The sequence below is a fragment of the Silene latifolia genome, chromosome 10, assembly GCF_048544455.1.
Source record: "Silene latifolia isolate original U9 population chromosome 10, ASM4854445v1, whole genome shotgun sequence".
NCBI classification, from domain to species: domain Eukaryota; kingdom Viridiplantae; phylum Streptophyta; class Magnoliopsida; order Caryophyllales; family Caryophyllaceae; genus Silene; species Silene latifolia.
In genome coordinates, this window is record NC_133535.1 from 35,323,750 (window position 1) to 35,346,989 (window position 23,240).

At 38.4% G+C, this 23,240-nt stretch overlaps 2 protein-coding genes and 4 long non-coding RNA genes across 8 annotated transcripts; 3 read left to right on the forward strand and 3 right to left on the reverse strand.

The window, feature by feature from the left end:
• Positions 1–6,128: 6,128 nt before the first annotated feature.
• Positions 6,129–7,988, forward strand: LOC141608929 (uncharacterized). Its single transcript, XR_012527068.1, has 2 exons — positions 6,129–6,929; positions 7,877–7,988. It is a non-coding gene; the product is annotated as an uncharacterized LOC141608929 (long non-coding RNA).
• Positions 7,989–8,114: 126 nt separating this feature from the next.
• On the forward strand, positions 8,115–9,061 carry LOC141608927 (protein ZINC INDUCED FACILITATOR 1-like). Of its 3 annotated transcripts, none has more exons than XR_012527066.1 (5): positions 8,115–8,170; positions 8,336–8,421; positions 8,519–8,626; positions 8,734–8,778; positions 8,867–9,061. XR_012527066.1 is itself a non-coding variant. In XM_074428245.1 (5 exons), exons 1-4 carry the CDS (start codon positions 8,138–8,140, stop codon positions 8,770–8,772), a joined length of 243 nt encoding a protein of 80 aa, XP_074284346.1. In that variant the 5' UTR covers positions 8,121–8,137; the 3' UTR covers positions 8,773–8,778; positions 8,867–9,061. The 3 variants fall into 3 exon arrangements, 2 of the variants coding, with proteins under 2 accessions (XP_074284346.1, XP_074284345.1); XM_074428245.1 differs by having other exon boundaries at positions 8,121–8,170; positions 8,359–8,421; XM_074428244.1 differs by lacking the exon at positions 8,734–8,778 and having other exon boundaries at positions 8,121–8,170; positions 8,359–8,421.
• A 91-nt stretch (positions 9,062–9,152) lies between these two features.
• Positions 9,153–10,484, forward strand: LOC141608928 (uncharacterized). The gene is made up of 2 exons (XR_012527067.1): positions 9,153–9,525; positions 9,944–10,484. It is a non-coding gene; the product is annotated as an uncharacterized LOC141608928 (long non-coding RNA).
• Positions 10,485–11,756: 1,272 nt separating this feature from the next.
• LOC141608930 (uncharacterized) lies at positions 11,757–12,466 on the reverse strand. Its single transcript, XR_012527069.1, has 2 exons — positions 12,292–12,466; positions 11,757–12,209 (listed from the first exon to the last, which is right to left on the reverse strand). It is a non-coding gene; the product is annotated as an uncharacterized LOC141608930 (long non-coding RNA).
• A 1,633-nt stretch (positions 12,467–14,099) lies between these two features.
• LOC141608931 (uncharacterized) lies at positions 14,100–14,598 on the reverse strand. Its single transcript, XR_012527070.1, has 3 exons — positions 14,433–14,598; positions 14,252–14,344; positions 14,100–14,165 (listed from the first exon to the last, which is right to left on the reverse strand). It is a non-coding gene; the product is annotated as an uncharacterized LOC141608931 (long non-coding RNA).
• Positions 14,599–20,027: 5,429 nt separating this feature from the next.
• On the reverse strand, positions 20,028–21,773 carry LOC141607428 (uncharacterized). The gene has a single exon (XM_074426777.1). The coding sequence runs from the start codon at positions 21,771–21,773 to the stop codon at positions 20,028–20,030; it is 1,746 nt and encodes a 581-aa protein (XP_074282878.1).
• Positions 21,774–23,240: the final 1,467 nt, after the last annotated feature.

Here is a 23,240-nt window from a genome sequence, read left to right on the forward strand (position 1 = left end):
TCAAGAAGGACCACGGTATGGCCCACTTCGTCGGCTTCTGGCTACTAGAGGTAGCCTCAATGGTGCTCATCTTATCAGCTGCACCCTTCTTAGCTTCAACAGTCGGAGAGCTCAACGGATCAATTTCGTCATCTCCCCAATCAAGGGTCTCTTTGGGCTCATCGAAATCCAAGTCGGACTCATTTGCTTTGACTGACTCGTCATCAACTATCTCATCAATCCCATAGCTCAGGCAACCAAGACCTCCTCTTTGAATGATAGGCTTTGTCGCAGCTAGAGTGACCTGCAGCTCATCTTTCCCCAAACCAGCTCCTGCAATGTCTAAAACAACAGATTCTTCCTCCTTTTTGCTCCCAGTCCGGGGCGGAGGGGTTAGCACAGAAGTAGTAATAGAGACAGGCAATTCAGGAAGCACAAAGTACGATTTCTTTTCAGAAACCGTATTACAAGTAACAGGCCACATGGGGTCCTTCTTTTTAGCAGGTTGGGCAAAAATGATAGAATGTTTCCCAACTTTGAAGGTCAAAGTTCCAGAGCCTACGTCAATAACTGCACCAGCAGTGTGCAGAAACGGCCTACCTAGGATGATCGGTATATGGGCATCCTAAGGCATGTCAAGGACAACAAAGTCAACAGGGAAGAAAAACTTCCCTATTTGGACGGGTATGTCCTCTAGGACTCCTATAGGCTCGACCGCAGATCGGTCGGCCAGCTGAACTGTCATGTCTGTGATAGCAAACCGAGTCAACTTAAGCTTCCTAGCTAAACTCAAGGGCATGACGCTTATACTAGCCCCTAGGTCACATAATGCCTTCTCAATAGAGAAGGTACCTATTTTGCAAGGGACGGAAAAGCTACCCGGATCCTCTAACTTATGGGGCGCAGTGTGAGACAGATAGGAGCAAGACTCCTTAGTAAGTGCGACAGTGTGCACTGTTTCAAGTGACCGCTTTTTGGACAAAAGTTGTTTCATAAATTTAGTATAAGCGGGTACTTGGTTTACTAACTCAAGGAAGGGGACTTGTACATTCAGACTACGGATAACTTTTTCAAATTTGCTGAAAGAAACCTGTTCCTTGGTCGGCACTAGCCTCTCCGGGTAAGGGGCTGTAAGAAGGGCCTTAGCCCTCTCCTCCAAATCACGCGTGCCGACATCCTTGGACTTAGGCTGAAAGTCCATCACCTTCTCTTTGTTGAAGCTAGACCCCTCCTCAGACCGTCTCAAATGAGAACAATTAACCGTCATTGGGTCGAACTTCGGGACCGGGACTGACCCATCAGCACTCGGGTCTTGTCCTAAAGTCTTCGGGACTGTGGTACCCCGAAACAAGTGGTCTCGCAGATTATTTGGCATCAAAGGACGAAATTCCTCAGCATCAGCAGCGATCTCAGTCGATCGACCACTGTCCTCAGTCGATCGACTGAGATGTACAGTTCCAGAAGCTCCTGTAACCCGTGCTTCAGTCGATCGACTAGGTATATCAGTCGATCGACTGATATACCTGGTAGACTACTTTCTTCTTTGATTTATTCGTTGAAGCTTTCTTTTGACTTGTTTTCGGCTCATCTTTTTCAACAGCGTCCTCGACCATGGCAGGACCATCAAGGGTGGACCCGCTCCTCAAAGTGATGGCATTTAGGGTCTCCTTTTGTTCAGGTTGAGTCGGTAAGTGTCCGGGAGCTCGAGTGTTACTTTTGCTAGCCAATTGAGCAATTTGACTCTCTAGTAGCTTCATCCCGGCCTCTCTTTCTTGGGACTCCTTTAGCAACAGTTCTTAAGCTCGGAAAATTCAGACTTCTGATTGTTGCTTTGCGGCACATAAGGAGGTTTTCGATATTGTTGTTGCTTTTGATGAGGGGGCACATAGGGTTGCTGCTGCGGCGGAGGTTGAGTTGGATTCAGGACATTTTGGCTCCTCCAACTCAAGTTTGGGTGGGTTGGCTCGTAGTAGGTGTTGGTCTGCCTATAATGTTGAAAGGCAGCACAAGACTCAAAGGGACTAGGGCAGTTTTTCGAGACATGGCCCTCACCTCCACACCTTTCACGAGACGAAAGGACCGTCGACACGGCGTTTACACTGTACATCCCACCTTTAGAAGCTCCTCCTAGCTCATACTTGTCAAATCTCGCAGAAGAGCCTCAAGTGCAGCCACGAGAGGAAGATTCAAAGAACTCTCCTCTGGTTCCCTCTAGAATTCCCATACTCGGCCTTGTGGGTAGATAGATCGTCAATGATCTTCCACCCCTTGGTTCCTCCCAAATTCTCAAAGAAATCGTCCATTGGCTGCAGCATCCAAAATGGCCCTCTGATCGTCGTACAACCCATTGTAGAAATGATTGCACAAGCTCCACTTTTCGAACCCATGGTGCGGTATGGTTTGCACCAACTTCTTAAATCGGACCCATGCTTCGTGGAAATTATCATCTGGCCCTTGTTTAAAGCCCGTGATTTGAGCTCTAATAGCAATCGTCCTTGAAGCAGAAAAGTACTTCTTGTAGAATGCCAATGCCAATGAATTCCAATCGGTGATCCCCTGAACGGTCCGGTCCAAATCTCTATACCACTCCCTTGCGGCATCACGAAGAGAAGATGAACATGGTCTCCTTGATCGATCTTGGGTCACGCCGGCTGGTGGGGGTATGGAACAATGATAGTCAATAAAGGTTTCCATATGCTTAGCCGCATCTTCATTTGCGGCTCCCCGAATCGGTTCTTCTCAACCATGCTAATGTATGAAGGCTTTGGTTCGAACTTCCTGGCATCTCCTGGTAGTTCGAACCCCTTATATAAGTTTTCAATTTGTCGGCTCGAATGACTAGCTATACTCGCTTCCTCGGCCATGACTGGAATTTCGGAGAAGTAACTGTCTCGGCAAGAAGTGGAAACGGGTGAAGATCGTGGGTCTTCTTGAGCATTGTTCTCGTAATAGCTTGACAGAGTACTCAGCTCTTCCTCTGTCGGTAGCACTCTTTGTGTTCGTCTCAACTCGCGCAAGGATTTCTCTATCTCCGGGTCAAATGGCACTAGTTCACCACCCTGTGACCTGCGCATAAGAGGAAACTACAAAAAGAATATAAGAATATTAAGGAACAAAAGTCCCTTAAACTAAGAAAGACTAAAAAATAAAACAACTAAAATTAGGACTATTGCCTCCCCCCAAGAATTAAAAATTTGATACCCGTCGTTGTGAGTACCAAAGATAAAATTTATAATTCCTATTAAGACTAACCTAGGCTAGTGGTAACAGGATCGAACCACAAGGAGGCAGATGTAAATTCTAGTTGATTTATATTCAGTCTAAGGTAACAATTGTGGGGGTTGAGTTGAAATGGTCTATAGCTAAGAACAAATCAAGATAATAAACTAAAAAAAGGTTTAAACAGATTAAGAAGGGGTACTAGGATGATCGGTTCATTATAGCTTCGGCGGCAGCAAACTAGGTCGGTCTGAGTCAATACAGGTGAGGCGGGAAATAAAGAGGTCCTCTCGGTCCACTCTTAACAAATAGCATCTCTTGATCTCGCTATAGGTCCCTAATATCACTAATACTAACTTTCGTTCTGAAAAGTGACTAATGGTCTAAACTATAACTATCTTTCGATCTTAGCACAGTTTAGTCGATTCAATTGATGGTCTAACAACTTACCCTATCTTTCGATCTATTGGGTCAGTCATAAAAGGGTATCTAACTGGTCGCATGCATTCGATTCGTTAAATACAACAATTAAAATCAATTAAAACGAAATAAGCTCACGAGGTCAGTCGATCGACCGGGTAAGGTGGTCGATCGACCAACACGCGGGTTCAGGCCGTGTCTAATCTAATACCGCCTATGCTACAATTCGCCTACATCCTAGCACAAATTATTTAGCTACTCATGCTAAGGGTGAAAACAATAACATTGACGATGAAACTAGCTACTGAATTCATGCTTAAAACGGTAAAGAAAGCAATTAACATAAACAATGAAATTGGTTGCGGGAATCTAGCTAGCAATTCTAAACTATTGATAAAATAAAGATGAACTAAAATTAGGGCAGAAGAATACCGAATTGCAGAGGAAAGATTAGTTATTAAGAACCGAAAATCCAATGCTCAACAATCCCAAACCCTAACTATCTATCAAGAACCGTATGCAGAAACTTAATGAAATTTACTGAATAAAACTTAGGTAGAAACTTGGATGAAAAACTGAATGAAAAACTGAATGCTAAACTAGGTATTCTCAGTTACGTTATATAGAAAGTGTGCGTAACAATTATTCCAAAACCTAAACTTAACGGGCTTCAAGTTCCTCGGTCTTTTAATTCACGTCTGGAACAGCATTGTGGTCGATCGACTAAGGTAGGTGGTCGATCGACTGGTCCTCAGTGTATAGTAGCTTCTGGAACCCGAACATTGGTCGATCGACTGAGGGTGATGGTCGATCGACCACTGAGCTGCTACTTGACTTCTTAAAACTCGTGGACTTGTCTTTTGGGCCTTGAATTGCGCACCAAGCTCGTTCCTCGGGTGAATACTTCACGTCAAATGCAATGTAGGATACTTGGGGACGGATTTAGCTTGATTTCCGCTGGATTCTTCACATTTCTGCAATAATGTACAAAATACGGAAGTAGACGGAAATAGGGAGAAATGCAGCATAAACTACAAGAATGAGCTCTGAAATGCGTGTAAAATGGGATGTAAAACATCATATAAAAGACACGCATCAGTGAGAACGGTGAGAACGAACTAAACAGCCCATTATTAACAATGACACTACCAGCCCACTAATAACATTACGACACTACCAACCCATACAAACACACTACTCCAAAGGCCCAAACCAAATTCACATTCATCCTACCACCACCAGAATCCGGCGACCACCACACTCATCGCCGACGCCGACACCGACTCCCCCACATATCGCCGTTGAGAAAACCACCGTCGTCGCTTCTATTGCGCATCCCACGTTGCCCCTCATTCCGTATCCCAAATCACCTGTTGTCGGAGCTCTGACGTCGTCACACTACCGCACCACGACCGTACCCCTACCGCCAAACTACCCAGTAAATGCCGGCTAAGCCTCATGTCCACAATCCAGCTTTCATTCTCTTCTTCTGACCCCTATTTCGTTTCTCCAGGCCCTGCTTTTCGGCCTTGGATCTTGGGATTGATTGAAGCCATTTTCGCTCTAGACTTTCTGATAACATCGTCGGTGAGTTGTTTAGTTGTGCCCCATTTATTTCAATGTATCTACTCAAATATTTGATGTATCTAGCAACTATTTTAATGTATCTAATATAGATACACAAAATTGGTTATTATGTACATTAAAATTTGGTTGAGATACATAAATTAACAAACTAGATACATTAATTCCGTTTAGCTCTGACGAAGCTCCGATGTCAACAAACTACAAGATCAAATCTCAAGCCGTTGTCGACATCACCTACATCGTGCATCTCCGACACGTCAAATTGTCGACAAGCACGCGCGACATGTTTTCTAATTGGACCACCGCAACAACCAGCATAATAAAAATCATCGACAGAGGAATTTGTAGGCGAAATGCCAGGTACGGTGGCTGGAATCGATTTAGGTGATTAAGAGGAGATAAAGAGAATAGATTAGGTAAAAAGAATATGGTGGCTTGACGGCAAGGATGTCAAAGGGATGTGGGTGATCGGAAGCCTCCTTCGGAGGGATGTAATTTATCGAAAGGCGTTGTAGGCGTTCTGGTGTGTTCGTAGTTGATTAGGTGGGATATAAGAAAATGGCAGAGTTTTTTTTAATAATGGGAGGGAATAAAATGGTATTGGCTGGTTAAATGGAGTGATAGGCGTTAATTACTATTGGTCTCACCGTTCTCACCGAGTGTTCGTTCTCACTGGATCCTACCTCCCTAATCTCCCTCCCTAAGATCTCATCTCTCTCTCTCTCTCTCTCTCTCTCTCTCTCTATATATATATATATATATATATATATATATATATATATATATATATATATATATATATATATATATATATATATATAGGGTCGAGTCGGGTGCGAACTAAAGTACGGTGCAAACCGCATTTAACTACCTTAAGTCAATAAAACACGCGACTACCCTCGACATTAAAAGCTTTACTTTTACAAACCAACACCCCTTATATTTTCTTTATCCCCTTCCACCACCCACTACCCTCCCTCCACCTCCCCAGACCACCACCCTCATCCGACGGCGACCTACTTTACGGGACTCCGACGCCGATCACGCAGACGCAACTCTGACACCGACAGTCTTGCTTTTCTTCTTCTGATCGATTGTCAAAGTTGAAGAAGTTGGTGGTTTTGTTGAGGCGGGCTGATCGATTTAATGGTATAAAAATAGGGTGATAAAGGTATGTGAAGGATGAAACATCAGTTGTCATCATTCGATTAAGGATTTCATATTATCAATGTTGATGAATTCGATTGATAGGCGCCGATCGGTAATTAGGATTTCTCATTTGAAGTTTGGGATGATTGTTAATTGAAAGGCAATAGTGATTGGTGTCAGATGTATGTCGGTGTTAGTCGAAGAAGTGGCCAGAGACGTAAACAACGTGAAAGTGACAAAATGGCCAGCATTTCGTCTTTGGTCACCGAAGTATTCGCCGGCGACAGTGACTAGTGCGATGGTTCTCTATGGCTTCTGGACTCGTGTTGCGATTCTGCGTTGGATATGGTTATTCAAATGGTGGTGTTTGGAGATTTATGATTTTGTAGGTGAGTTAAATAGGAGGAACCGTAATCATAAATTGCAGATTTGAAAGACGGTTGATTAGAACCCAGAATGGAGAGTGGAAGCATCCCATGATTTTGAATTGTCAAAATTCGATCATCATCATCATCATTCGCTACAATTCTTCTTCTGACTTCCTCCCAATTCAATCTTCCTTCCTCGCATTACAAGTGAGTTTCGCTACTGGTTTTTTTCTCTCTTTCTTAATTCCGCATTTTTCCTTTTATATTTCTTCCTTTTAATTTATTTCCTCATCAAACTATTTTACCATCCATTTTTTTTTTCATTTTCCCAATTTTTTATTGCTGCATATACTTAGGTTTACAGTATCTGGAATTTTTTGACCAATTTGTATCAATATTCATTCATATACTGCTCAAATGATTGCTTCAACTGCTGCAATGTCACTACTCAATACTAATTTTGGGTTTCGACATTGTAAAGGAGTGTATCTAGCTGACCAGAGAGCTGTATCTAACAAGGTAAAAGAGTGTATCTAGCTTGAGAGGGATGTGTATCTGACAATCTAAAGGAGTGATATAGTGTATCTAGCCATCAAGCGTTTGAAAATGTGTTGACATAAATGAAAACAGTTGCCAGACAAGAATTGTTTACAGATAATGTATGGTTTTATCCAACTAGTTAACATAAAACATGTCTAAAAAAACATGAAAGGATCAAACAACGCACAAGAAGAACTAGATATAAACACGGTTTCTCAACTATTTACGACAAAATATGGCAATTTAAAGGGGTGTATCTAGCTTGTCAGAGATGTGTATCTAGCAATTTAAAGGAGTGTATTTAGCAAGGTAAAAAAGAGTATCTTGATTGACAGAATGTGTATCTAGCTATCTAAAGTAGTGTTGTGTATCTAGCGAGGTAAAGAAGTGTATCTAGCAAGGTAAATGAGTGTATCTAGCTCGCCGAAGATGTGTATCTAGCAATCTAAAAGAGGTTATCTAGCAAGGTAAAGGATCCTAACATGTCTAAGCACCCTCACTCTACTTAAGTCCTTTTCTTGTAATTATCGACAACTGTTTCAATTCAGTTGTATACGTCTATCTATGTAATGGAGATGTGTTTCTGATTGTCAGTTTTTAATTGGTAATTACAGGGAGGAATCGAGGATTTTAGGAAGACATACAAGGAAGAGCATCCTGATTCCAAGGGTATTAAGGACCTTGCTAAGGATGTTGGAGCTAAGTGGAAGGCCATGACCGATGAGGTTTATTCTCATCCTGACCTGTGTGTCCTTTGCAGTTGCGTGGATATTTAATTTAATTGATTGGTAATGCTGATTTAATTATTGGATTATTCAGAAAAGAAGCCGTATTTGGACAGAGCAAAGATAGTGAAGGTGGAGCATGAGAAGGCCATGGAAGAGTATAATGCTCATAAAGAAGAAGAGGTATGTAGATAGTATAGTTTCAGCCGCCTATAATACGATGGGATAACTTTCCGAGTTTTACGCCACGAATTTTTGCATTTTTCTTTCTTTACTTGAATCTAAAATGCATTAAGTTTTTTTGTCTTTCCCATTCTGCCCTCTGCTCGTGTTCATTCCAATATTTAGGTGTTGACATGTTGATTTTTCAGCTCTTCTTGTATCCACAAGTTGACAAAATCTTTGGACCAGTTATGATTATTCGATTATGTGGGGTATGCTTTTCTGAACCCTCTTACGTGTTCATACTACGGTATACGATATACAACTGAGAAAGTATATATTGACATTACCTCCTTAAACTTCTTTCAGATGTTATCCATACCTTTGTTACAATCCTCCCCTTTCATAGCATTACTGCAAGGGTTAAGTCTCGTTGTGGTGTTAAATAGCGCCTATGTGATCAAGAATGTTATGTCGGTAAGTCTGATAAGCTGTAATTTTCATTTATGACCCATATACGAGTCTGAATTGTGATTTATGATATGTGATTTGCATTTCGCTCTCCACTGTTGACGTTTTTACAGACATGTATTAGAACCAGCTCATTTATTCTGCAAAACTGAGTTGTGGTAAGTTCATTTTAACCTTTCTGACATTATTTTCCTTAATATCCAGTCCAATTTTCATGTCTAACGAAGATAAACAAATTGAATACAGGATCAAGATCAACGAGGAGCAACTAACGGCATCTCCATGACAACCATGTCTCTTTTCAAAGCGGTTGGCCCAGCTTGTGGAGGTGCACTGTAAGTGTCTACGCTTTACATAAGATATGAATTACTGTACTGTTTTCGGTATTGCAGTAAATAAACATGAGTTCGGTGGAGTTACATAACCATCTTATTCATGTTGCGAAGGTATATCCTTTATAGTGTGATTCACTGACTTTCAAGGTTTCGACGACTTGACGGTGGAGATCGGGGATAACGTGGGTGGCGCATAAGAATGAGAAAGGTAAGAATGCGAGATGTGGTGATTACGGGTTTGATGGGTAGGAAGAGAAAATGCAGTGCTCGAGAAAAGATAGGTTGGTGTGGTTCACCGCCATAAATCAATAAAATATGCGCATCATTCCCTTTCTACTCCAACACCAAACTCAACGCCTTGACTTCATCTCTCGTTCTTATCCGCAACTTCCAGTACACCTGACTTCCCCCTTCCTCATCTACTACCACCACCGCCACCACCCGTCGAAGCTTCCATACGACCATCGAACATGGTGCTATCTGTCCCGAGTTTCCTCTACGCAGTCCATCGCTACACCTCAACACTAACTCCATTGTTAAACCTCCGTGTTCGGTCCATTATCAGAAAAGGTATGCTTTAATTCCGACTTCTATTTCCCTTTTTAATGAACCTAATTGCCCTTTTTAATGAATAGTATCTACAAAGAATTAGTTAATTAGAATTAGAAAAATTAGGGTTTACTAATTGATTTGAGATTGTATTTTGTCAAAAAAATTGTGATTTTGATGTTAGATATCGCTTATATATTACCCAATTGCACATGTACTCGCCATCTCTGAAACTATCTCGATTTATTCGGTGATAAGGAGTCATTAAATTGTATGGGATAGGGGAATCCGCTCTAAAGAGAGAGCCTAAAACGGTTTTATTTTAAACTGTAATTTTTCTTCCTTTTAGATTATTGATAGGCTGAAAAATATGGATCGAAATGAATAGTTTCTTTGAAGAATCTGAAAACACTGTTGTTGTTATGATGTTTACGTGCAGAGAACTACTATCACCTCCTTATTTGGTGACGTACTTTGACATAGGACTGTGATGCAAATGAAGAGGTGCTTCGGCAATTCGACTTGAATATGACCTGGCTTAAGGGCTATGCATTGGCATGTCTCGACTTGATCGGCGGAATGTTGCTTAGAAATCCGGATTGAATATGGCCTGGCTTAAGTTCAATATTCATGCACTTCGGATAAGCTAGCCATATATAGCATCTTCCTCTTTTATATTTGACACCTTCATCTCAGGTTTTGTGTTGGTTAAGAAATATGTAATGTTTTATTTCAGAAGTGCATGAATATTGAACTTACCGCAGATGAATAACTTCCTCTGTCGTTTGAAATACAGCTCTACGATAAAACTGTGACTGTAGGGTTGAGGGACTGGTCTGAATATTTCTAAGTAGATAGTGTTAACGCCGCTCCGCCATGTAATAAGGAGAAGGAAGTTGTATTAATGTATTATTACACTCTCTATTAACTATTTACCTGTAATAATTGTCTGAATGCAATCCATCACTTAAGATACTAAAGTCCTCAACATTCAGCAAGACAGGAAACTATCAAGTACTCTTTCTAATCAAAGTGGTTATATTGTAATCATGGCTTCTTCTTCTAAGGAGATTACCACTTCTGAAGTTGACTCAAGAATTAGTTAATTTTTTGCAAGAGGCTTTGCATATTGCAGAAGCAGATGAGGCAGTATGGGTTGTGAAGTTTTTGACTTCCAAAGCGGCTACATCCTTGAATAAACTTCGCATTGCTTGCATTGAGCTACTTTGCTCGGCCAAGGCATGGGCAGATTTCAAAACGGCAAATCATGCTGAGCTGCGGTCAAAGATTATATCCATGTTCTACAAGTCGTTAACATGTCGCTCACCAGAAATTGTCGCTGTCGTCAAGGAAGGACTAAGACATGTCTTTTGATTTGTCCATTCTTAATTTTAATCTTCACACATATTTCTTAAGAATGGAGAACTTGCAGCATAGTTTACTAATTCTTTAGTTATGAATTTTGAGTGTATTTAACTAGCTAAAAGTATGTATCTAGTAACTAAAGGAGGAGCGTATCTAGCAAGCTAAAGGTATGTATCTAATAATTTAAAAACATGTATCTACTCCCTCCTATTCCCTCTATCAATCTATTAAGTGTTAAGGACAAGGTTACATAAGTTGTGTAAATATTTGTATCTAGCAAGCTAAATGAGTGAATCTAATAAGGTAAAGACTTGTATCTAGCAAACTAATGGAGTATATCTACCTCTTGTTAGAGAAGTGTATCTAGCAAGGTAAATAAGTGTATCCAGCTTACCGGATATGTGTATCTGACTTACAAGAGATGTGTATCTAGTAAGGTAAAAGAGTGTATCTTACCAGATATGTGTATCTAGTAAGGTAAATGAGTGTATCTAGCTTACCAGTAATGTGTATCTAGCAATATAAATGAGTGTATCTAGCAATATAAAGGAGTGTACCGAGTGTATCTAACTTGCCAAAAGTGTGTATCTAATAAGATAAAAAAGTGTATCTAACAAGGTACAAGAATGTATCTTACACATTTACATAGTCACCTAAATATATGTATTTACCCAACTAGAGATACGTATCTACGCAGGTTAATCAATGTATCTACAAGCCAATATACGTATCTACCCAATTTTTCTCCCCTACATACATTTTTCGACATAGAGTTTTACATACGTGAACGCGTGATGCATTGCTTTACATTTATAATGCTCCGCATATCTAAAGTATACATTACACTTTTAACATACTCCGTAATTAATTTTGTGAAATACTGTATATTGCCCAAGTACACAAAACACATTATATACATTCAAAAGCAGTGTAAATACATTTTTTAAAATGCACTAGTTCTAGATACCATTGAGCAACACCGCTAAAACCAGTTGACGTCGCGAACCATCACCGTCACAATTGTGTCACCGCCAGCACCTATTGCACGTGCATTAATTTTGGCCAGTAAAAACACTTTTTTAATTTCGAAATTCTCCGACGTGAAGCCTTGCGTACAATCTCAATTCACAAAGTTCAGAAGAAATCCCTACCAGGCTACCACCACCCCATTACCAGTCGCCGGAGCCTTGTCATATAACCCATAGGCAACCTCCATTTTGCATCCCTTCCATCACCACCATCAAGAAAATGCTCCTGGATACAGGTATGTGAGCTGCCCTTCTTTAGAGAGACTATCTTGTTCGACAAGGAGGGAGGTTGCTTGTGTCTCTTCTTGCAAGCTGAAAAGCATTGATTGCACAATCAAGTAGTTGCCACGCTCAAGTTCAAACAGGACTGTAGCAAACTCTGCAGCAGGTGTACCTTAATTTGCATCCATGATCTGAAGATTGTAAGTTGGTATTAGCTATTTAATAGCCAGGTTTGCTAAGTAGTCCTTTGCTAGATCCGGTGTAGTACAGCGAGGACCAATTAGGAACTTAGTTGGCCCAGGTGTTTGCGGTGGTTTAATGGTAATCCATGATGTGTAGCTTCCTTGGTAATGACTACAACCCCTTGCATTTTTTACGCTTATAAAGCCAATTCTCGACGCAAAAAAGCGTCGATAATAATATTCTCGACGTTTCTTGAAAGCGTCAAAATTTTTGCCGTCAGTATTTTTTGACGCTTTTTAGCGTCACCAATTTTGACGCCTTTATGCGTCAAAAATAAAAAAACTACGCTTTTAAGTGTCACTCTATGGCATAATCATGACGCTAAAATTATATGTTCTTGACGCTTTTAAGCATCATCTATTGAATTCTCTATAACGAATTATTGTATGCATTAGTTTTGTTTCACATACATACTCATGGCGACATTTAATCAAAGCTCTTACATTATTTTCAACTGGGGTCGTCGTTAAATTGTAACAAAACATCATAATTAATAACCAAAAAAACTAGAAAATATTCATAATGTAATTAAATTAGTAGTTACTACTACAATTCAAGTTTTATATTATTCAACCATGCCAAAGTAGAAAGAGTACGTGTTGATTTTTAACTTAATCCAAAATACATAAAAAAACTAAAGTTATCAAATGGTACTAGAACAAAAAATCTCTTGATAAAATAATTTGACGCGATAGTTGCAGCAGATAACATTCCGTCTCATAATTCCGGCGCGACTTGACCATCCGAAGAATCTGAAACCTACAAATTTCAAATAAGTGCGTCGATTTAGTACCAGGTAATAATAATTCATTTTGAGACATAGTAAACTAAATGACTTAGCTAAAGTTAAGTCAGTGACTCATTTCTCCTAAATATTAGTGTTACACCGAAATATTGATGTCATTTGACAATAAACAAGCCATCAAGCCATGGCCCCAAATTCATAGATACAAAAACAACATTTAACAGAGATTGGTTGTACAAGCAAATGAAGCCAGGACCCGAGTACCATACTTACTTGCAAAACTTAGGTTGGCTACACACGCGTTTTTACATTAAAAGAAGGCAATATATTACCATTCTAAGCAGTGAAATTTCAATTGTAGCATCATGATCCTACCTAGTAGCAGCGGACTTCACAGATGGATACACACATGGTGATAGAACAGTGAAATTAGTAAAAAGTACCTGTGTATTCGTTGCATGTAAGATATTCTTTGCAAGGTTTACGACTTGAGTTGATGTTGTTCCGGTGCTTAGAACATCCAGCACTTTCTTCAACAAGTCTTGATTCGTATTATGCATCTTCATTATATCTTGATTTTGCTTCATCAGCCCTTCATTTAACTCGGTCAAATTAGCCACTTTTTTCTCCATAAGCTGTAATTTTAACCCGTCATTTGCACCATTATGGAACTTCTCTTTCCTTAATATACTACGAACACCAAATACATCACTTTGTTTCACACCGAATCCATAACCCACGGGACGATTGGGTATTTCTCCTCCGTACATTAGCTTGTTGAAAGCTTCATTCTCAATTTGTACACGAGACTTTGTGCTTGAATATATATCGATTTATGTCTGAACATTAGCATCTGCATCATCCTATATTCGAAAAAATCAAAAGTACAAGGCTCATTAAAGAAACATTTCAAAGAAGATATATCAAGCAACATCATAAGTTTTTATTTTTACCAAAAAGTCTTCTGTTACTGTGTCTTTGACAAACGTTCTGTCTTTCTTTTGATGAGTACTCCTAAACATTTCCAATACACTTGGTTCCCTATTATTTCTCTCCTCCTGAAACACAATATCAAAAAGATAATATGGCTAAATATACTAACAAATGTAATGTATGGATGTGTTAAATTTGGATGAAGTCATACAAAAGAAGCTCGTATATTAGCATAGCTTTTAGCTCCGGATGTATGAACATGATTTTGAAGTGCACGTGCTTCTTTTCCACAATCTGAATACCTCTACATCCAAATTAAAATCATAAATAATTCTACATTAGGCACATACGCAGCTAAGTACAGCATTATGTCACCATTCTTTGCTATATACCTGTCCCTTTCCGTACCAATAATCAACCAAATCAATCCAACCGTCATGAGGATGTCCAGAAGGCGCGGATTGGTATATCTGTTCTTTCGTCAATGTTGTAGGTTTAAAAAGCTTCTTCTTTAAGGAATGTCTATATAGTCTCAAGCTTTTACCCGTGCGCTTCAGAATTCCTTGGTCGTAGAAATCACCATTGGGTATAACAAAACGGGACTTGGAAGAAAAAATAAATAAATAAAGACATTATAATAAAGCACATTAAATTTGAATCTGGACTAACCAATTGGTAAAAAGAGATCAACTTTATAGATTAGGAGAAATTCTTACTCGAATCAACTTAACAATCTCAACTTTGAAGTGTTCTTTGACATGACGCCAATTTGTTTCTCTAATTGGACAATACTGCTCTTGTTTTGCAACATCCCCAATAAATCTTACAAGAATATGCCCCCCTTTTTTCAGCGGTTGATAAAACTCATTAAAAGTGACAAAGTACTTCACGCCGTTAGCATGCCAAACATCATTAGGCTGGACTAAGTGACTGACCAAATCGTAATTTCCTTCAGCATCTACAAAAAAAAATGTAGACCAGAAGTATCAAAATAAAATGCAAAAAAAAAAAAAATTCCACACTAAAAGTATCAAAATAAAAATAAAACGCAAACGGAAAGTATTGACTCGAAGGTAGTATTTATAAAAGCACACTAAAAGTTGGAGAACCTTACCTATTGTTATAACATCCTCGTCCTCGTCAAATTCTACTTCATCCGGCCATTCAGGCATTAAATTACGACGCGTGGGCTTGAACAGTTCTCGGACATTATTGGATCTAGTTTGTTGACCATTCTCTAAACTGGAAGTCTCTTTGGGTGCATTTGGTAATTCTTGATCCTTTGGGATCACTTCCACATCATCAGAGAGGTGGTTGGGAATTCTGTTTTGATGACTAGGTCTGAGATCACGTGTTTGAGAATAATGAATGGATGGAGGCAGAGAACACCTTGAGATACGTGCCTTGTTATTACGAGTGCATGGAGGCAAAGAAGCATCATGTGTCCGAGGGCCAACAAAGGACTGGATATCAATTGATGGGGAGGCAGTAGACTTCTTTTTGTGAAGTATCTTTGGATCAGATTCCTTGGATGATGGGTTCCCTTTTTTAAAGTCTTTCTCGAGTGAGGATCTCCGCTGTCCCATTACTGAAATCTTAGTGTTTGATGTTTCAGTTACAGGATTTCTCCAGATGGGTGATACTTGATCCTTTGAGCTCAATTCTACATTATTAGAATGGCTTTTGGAAATTTTGTTCTCACGGTTGAGCACAAGATCACACGTCTGAGAAGTGTGAGAATGTGTTTGAGGGCAAGCAACGGACTGAATATTAAATGTTGGTGAAGCGGTAGACTGCTTATTGTGAAGTATCATAGGCTGAGGTTCCTTTGATGGGTTCCTTTTTTCAAAATCTTTATCGAGTGAGGATCTATGCCGTCCCATTACTGAAATCTTCTTCTTTGATGCTTTAGTTACAGGATTTCTCCAAATAGGTGATTCTTGATCCTTTGGGCTCACTTCTATAGGCAGAGAATTACCATTAATTTGAGGATATGTAGCAGACCGAATGTTCTGGTGTTGAAAAGTTTTGTCAAGCGAGGATTTCTGACATCCGAGTACTGAGAACTTCTTACTCGATGCTTCAGTTTTAGCATTTCTCCAAATGGGTGCAATTTTTGTGGTTTTAAGCAGTGATCTTTCATTGATATTACAAGGGGAATCACCACTAAATCCATTATGGGGTCTGGATGGGTGGACTTTGTTAGCTAGCATAGCCTTTGTATTGGTGTTCTGCTGTTTTTGAATCAAAAATTTGTCGCTGCCACCTGTAGGAGCCTTTGTATTGGTGTTCTGCTGTTTTTGAATCAAAAATTTGTCGCTGCCACTAGTAGGAGGTTTAAATGGGCCCCATCTCACATCAGCTGTACCGATGAGAACAAGATAATAATAACCAAGAGAAACAATCACAAGACAAAACAGATCGAGATTAAGAGAAGTTTACCGCAAGCAGTTCTTCCAGCAGCATTACCGACATTACCAGTTCTCTTGCTCAGCTCATGACCCCCTATAATATATTATAGCAAACAAAGGCTTTCAGGATTCATAGAAAATGAAGGGTGTTACGTTACTCGTTCCTTGTGTTGGTCCTATATAGTCCAAATAATGCATCTCCTCACGCAATGTAATACTCGTACGCACGTAGTAACAAGGCCAAGGAAAACAACATGAAGAAACAACCTTATATTTTCACTAACTCACAATTTTACACGTGCAGTCACACAGAGAAGAGTCACACAGAGAAGATGGAGAAGAAAAACTGAATAAGTTACGTAAAAACTGAATAAGTCACGTACAAACTCAATACTGCAACTTCACAAATCACAACTATATGGTTATACCAGCATTACACATTTACACAAGTTCTTATAAGTTCGTTATAAATCATGCAACGGTTTTACAACAGATCAATCACCGCTCTATTATATACTTATAAATTAAATTGATTTTTGACGCTATATAAGAGAAAAAGTAAATGAGTTGTGCCGCATTATTTATCAATATGTGTTACGAATTCGATTTGAGCTAATGCCTCTCACGCTATATAAGAGAAAAAGTAAAGAGACACATGAACATTTTACCAAAAATGCAATCTGCCTATGAGTGGTTAGATTAACTTGCAAATGCAATCTGTGTCTATTGCATAATAGGCTCCGAGATACATCACACAAAGATGCGAAAAAACTTTGTATCCCGTGTTATGACAGCCTATACATTGGTCTTAAGAACTGGATTTGCCAAGAATAGTAGAATACTATCCAGTATCCGCAATATTGAAAGTACATTAGCCATCAGTTCATGGACATGTTTCTTGTTCAGATTACAGATTACCAGTCATCCTAGATGCCCAAATAAGTAGCTAATGACTTGTGTTCGCTAGTTACAGTTAGTAATTGGTAGACTTTTAATCACTGGCAAGTAACCAGATTGCAAGAACATCTTAAGCTAGACATTAAACTCAAAGCTCTTTAACCTATTTGCATAACTTTTTTCCTTCACCTGTGTTTCATTCTAGTTTATTTCATCTGAATTACAAAAAACAAACGAACCTTGGTAGATGCATTGGCATTTTATAAATAGTCCTAATACAAAGATTGTTGTGATGCCAAAGCTGATAGTATTCAGACGAGCTAATGTCGTACATGTGACTATAAGGAGGAGAAGACACATGAACATTTTACCAAAAAAAAAAAAAAAGATAGTGGTGGATTAGTAAAAAGATCAAATTGTAACGTGTGTATGATAAAAGAAATTACCCATCACTCCAAGGTCATCGGCATCACTCATGACATTGTCTGTCAATGTAGTCGAAACTGGTACATTGGAAGTCAACTTCTTAACCACTTGTGATTCATCATCTTCTGTCATCAATGCTCTTGTTCTTTTGCTTCGATAACTCATTGTCGATTAAAGTGATCTTTGGTATATCCTAAAAAAAATGAACAGATAATTAGTGCACTTTTATCACGAGTATAAAACAAAACAAATCAGAGGATTACATAGAAAATTGGCAGAAAACAAATAAAAGTACAACAAATCAGTACAACACATAATTGACAGAAAATGAAACAAGTCTCTCGGCTTATTCCTAATCACGTGTTATTAAATCTCGCCAGTATCAAACAAAGACAGAAAATGAAAAACATATATACTTCAGCTTAAATGAACATACTACAAAGACAGAAAATGAAAAATAGCACAAGTGTTCAAAATAAAAACGTAATATTAAATCTCGCCAGTATCAAACAAGTCTCTCGGCTTATTCCTAATCACGTGTAACCATCCTTTTTGCATCTCATCTTCAACGAAAAATACTTGTTTTGCTTGAGATGAGAAGACAAAAGGATCATCAGACAAATTTCTACCTGTGTGCATCAACTTGGAAAAGTTCACACAAACACTACTCTTGTCTTCATTAGTCTTTATCCCTCTATATATGTCTACCCAATCGCAACGAAATAGTACAACTTTGAATGTTCCAAAATAATGGAGCTCATAAATTTCTTTAAGCTTTCCATAATATGTTTCCCCGTCAGCTTCCACCATAATTCCAGAATTCTGCGTTTTTCTATGCCGCTCACGATCAACCGTCTGAAATTTATACCCATTGATTAGAAAACCAGTCATTTTTGTACCATAATTACTTAAGCCACCAGCTAAGGTTTTCCGTAGTTGGCCTTCTTTAGTGCTTGCATCTAAATTTTGCACCTAAAACAATAAATACTTGCATTAAATTTGTTTATAAAGAAGTTATGTTAATGTTCAATATATTTATTAAATAAAAAGGAGCTAAACCTGAATTTGAAGCCACTCTCCAAATTCATTGATGATCCACTCATTTTCATTGTAGTTACTAGAGTGACACCCTTGCCGCTTTTGGTATAGGAATTCACTTCAAAGTAGAAAAATTAGTAACTTAAGTGAAAGTGTTGGAAAAAGGCTAATTATTCCGAACTATAGATAATTACTTACTCAAGAACAACTTTCATCTCATCACAATGAAGTAAAATATAACGATGGGCCTGTTTTATACTCTTATCATCTACTCGTACTTTTTCCTTCTTCCCAATCACTCGACCACCGGAGTTGTACAAGTACTGGTCCATGTCTGGAATTTCATCATCATTTCTTTTTGATCTATTAAATATGGTTTCAACACCTTCAAGATACCTCGAACAAAATGTGATGGTCTCCTCTAACATGAACCCTTCAGCAATTGATCCCTCGGGTTGAGCTTTATTGCTCACATATGATTTTAAGTGAGCTAAATACCTTTATAAGAACAAATATTAACTCCAAAAAAATTAAAATCAACATTTAAAACATTTAAGGTTTAAGTATTAACCTTTCGATCGGGTACATCCATCTATATTGAACTGGCCCTCCAAGCTTGGCCTCCTCTACTAAGTGAATTAGTAGGTGAACCATAATTGTAAAGAAAGTCGGAAGAAACTCCATTTCCATCCGACAAAGAATAAGTATGATTTTTGAATGAAGAGCATCCAACTCACCGTGATCAAGAGTTGTTGAGCACAAACATTTGAAAAAATAAGATAAGTCCCCGAGTAACTCAATGACTCCAGTGGCCTTGGAAGCTCTAAGTGCTACAAGAAGGATATCTTGCATCAAGACATGATTGTCATTACTCTTAAGATTATAAAGCTTTCGTTGTTTCATATTCACACATCTAGAGATATTAGAGCCATATCCATCGGGATATCTAATATTCTGTAAGACTTTCAAAAATCTCTCTTTTTCCTCGTTAGACATGGAGTACGAAGCTGGAGGCATGTACGAGTCCTTATTTAGTCGTTCTTGCAGCCATAAGTGTTCCTTTATGCCCAACTTCTTGAGATCTTTCCTAGCATTCTCATTATCTCTACTTTTATCCATATCCAAAAGTGTTCCTAAGATATTGTCGCACACATTTTTTTCAATGTGCATAACATCTAGATTGTGCCGTAGTGGATTGAACTCCCAGTATGGCAATTAAAAAAAAACACTCTTCTTATTCCACAAATTACATTCATCATCCTTGTTATGGTCATTGCTAACAAGATTAGTTAACACACCAATCTCTCGAGTCCTCTTTTTTCGTTTTTGACGCCTTTTTGACTGACCATAAATATAGTTTATACTTTGTTGCTGCCTAAGAATATCAGACCCAGTTACTGCTTTAGGAGCAGTACCATTCTCAATGGTTCCATCAAACAAATTGCCTTCAAAACGATAATGATGATCCTCATCCAACCACTTTCTATGACCAACATAACAAATTTTTCCCCCAAACCTACCCGAATTTGTTGAATGAGTGCATCGAGGACAAGCATCATAACCCATAGTACTCCATCCAGATAACATAGCATATGCTGGAAAGTCATTAATAGTACTATGCAATGCCGCTCTTAATTTAAAAACATTTCCCTCGTAAGCATCAAATGTATCAATTCCTTCCCATAACAATTTCAACTCATGAAGTAAGGGTTTCATGTACACATCAATATCAATGCCAGGACTAGTTTTACCAGGAATGATACATGACAGTAAAAATGATGAGGGTTTCATGCATAGCCATGGTGGTAAGTTGTAGGGTATCAAAACAATTGGCCAAGTACTATATGTGGTATTCATCAAACGATAAGGATTAAAACCATCAGTTGCCAAAGCTAACCTAACATTTCGAGGATCGGATGCAAATTGAGGATAACGAGAGTCAAATTCTTGCCAAGCTAGCCCATCAGCAGGGTGCCTAAGTTTTCCATCTTTCACACGACTTTCATGGTGCCACCTCATGTCATGTGCTGTTTTAGGCGACGCGTATATCCTCTGTAGTCTAGGAATGAAAGGAAAATATCTCATTACCTTGGCGGGTTCTCCTTTCTTTAGGTGCCCTTTTTCTTTATCTTTGTTATTGCCTACTTGACTTGCGGTTTTTTTCCATCTTGAAGTGTGGCATTTATGACACTCTTCTTTTTGTGAGAATTCCCCCCAATACAACATGCAATTAGATGGACAAGCATGAATCTTTTCATATCCAAGACCCAAATCATTGATAATCTTTTTTCCCTCGTAATAAGTTGATGGGAACACTTTAATTTGTGGAAATACTTCCAATATTAGTTCAAGTAGTTTATTGAATGAATCATTAGACCAATGAAACATACATTTGATGTGAAACAAATGCAGTAGAAATGACAATTTTGAGAAAGTTTGACAACCATCATAAAGTTCTTCTTCTGCGGCTAATAACAATCTTTTATATTTTTCATTTTCCTCAATGTTGTTTTCTCTTGGGCTTTGATTGTAGTCATCATCATACTCATCATCAGTTTCCATATTATCATCATCATTAGACTCATCACTACAACTAGACTGAATTTCTTCAGCAGGATGATTATGATTATCAGTAACCCAGGCTGCATTTAATAAACCTTTCATATCATCCCGACCCACAAGAGACCCTACGCTACTGCTCCCCACCTCAAACTCGTGCATATGATCAAGAACGTCCCCATTACCATGCCATATCCAATTTGTATATCTTTGATAAAAACCTTTAAATAAAATATGTTCCTCTACTTCCTTTAATGTCAACCAACAACGTAGTTTACAGCTTTTACAGGGACACTTAGTCTTTCCTTCCATGAGATTTTCTTTAGCTAACTCAAGAAATTTCAAACACCCATCTATGTATCTATCATGATCGTTTGGCAATTTTATCCAACTAGTATCCATGTCTACACAAAATAAGATCAAAAGTCCATAACTATTAAAATTATATATTCATGTATAGAGCATAATAAAATTCAAAAATAACCAGCTTAGTTAAAATTTACAAGAAACATAATATAAGTTAAGTGCCTACATGAATTATAAGTTCTAAGTTATGCATGAATTATAAGTTCATATCCTATTAGAGTACAACATAAACCTACTCATATGCTTAAATAAGGAACAAGTAAACCGTAAATTCATATTCTCAAATAAATATAACTGATAAAAAATTGCTTTCAAGGGCACGACTGATCAAGGAAAAACTAGAAACAGTACATAACGTATTAAAGCAATGAATTTAGCTGAAGTGGTTAACTTGAATTCACCAAAAAATAAAATAATCAGACAACTGTTTAAAGAATTTGAATTCTCACCTGCAAATTTTGGCTGAAGCGGTTAACTTGATCCTTCCTATAACTCACGGACGAAATTCGTTCGCAACTGTATAAAGAAACAAACTGATAAGTAATTGAATCCACTACTAATTCGTTTTAGCCAAACGTTAAAAAAAAAATTCATGCAAATGAACATAGATTAAGATTAACAAATAAGTATGAGCTGATTCAGGGTTATGCTAATGGGAATTTGTTATTGAATTCATGCTTGAATTTGGTCATCTTTCCTGTGCACAAGAAAGATGTCACCTTGGCTCAAAAAAAAAAAGTATGAGCTAATGAAGACATAAGATAGAAGACATATACCATAGGACAAGTTGGACGACATAGTAGACAACGGCTAAAAAATCAACTTTAACACATGGGACAAGTCATTGCCAACTTTCAAGAAATGCCTAATTGATAATAACAACAACAACAACATTTCCCCAGTGCCTCAATGGCTCCCGCAAATTGCGGGGTAAGAGGGGGTCGGATGTATGCAGCCTTACCCTTGTGTTACAAACACAAAGAGGCTGTTTCCGAATGACCCAAGATGGAAATTGCGTCGAGAACTGCATCGAAGGACTGCTTTTTCACAACAGAAAGAAGCGCAACCACTTTAGTAAGCCATTTCCACAACACAACAAGGACATAAAATTCAAATCATGAATGAAATAAACATCATGACAAACCCAACTTCCATTCTACTCTGTATTCTACGCAAAGTAATTAAGGGAAGGAAACAGAGAAAATGAAATTTTGTAGGAGATGCTATTAAGCTCTAGTTGCATAAAAAATGCGCCATTTTGTGTCAAAATTTCCGATAAAAAAGAAATAAAGAACACAAATAAAACAGACAGATTTACGGATTTCTGAATGAATAAAACTAGTCTATGAAAGGGAGGTCGAAGGGCCATGGGCCAAGTCGGCAATTCACATAGTTATAGATCAGGTTATTAGATGTCTTGTAAAACATGGAACATTGAAGAAAATATTTCCACAGATTCAGGTTCGTTCTTTGGTCATCCTGATCTGTCACAGAAAAAGAAAC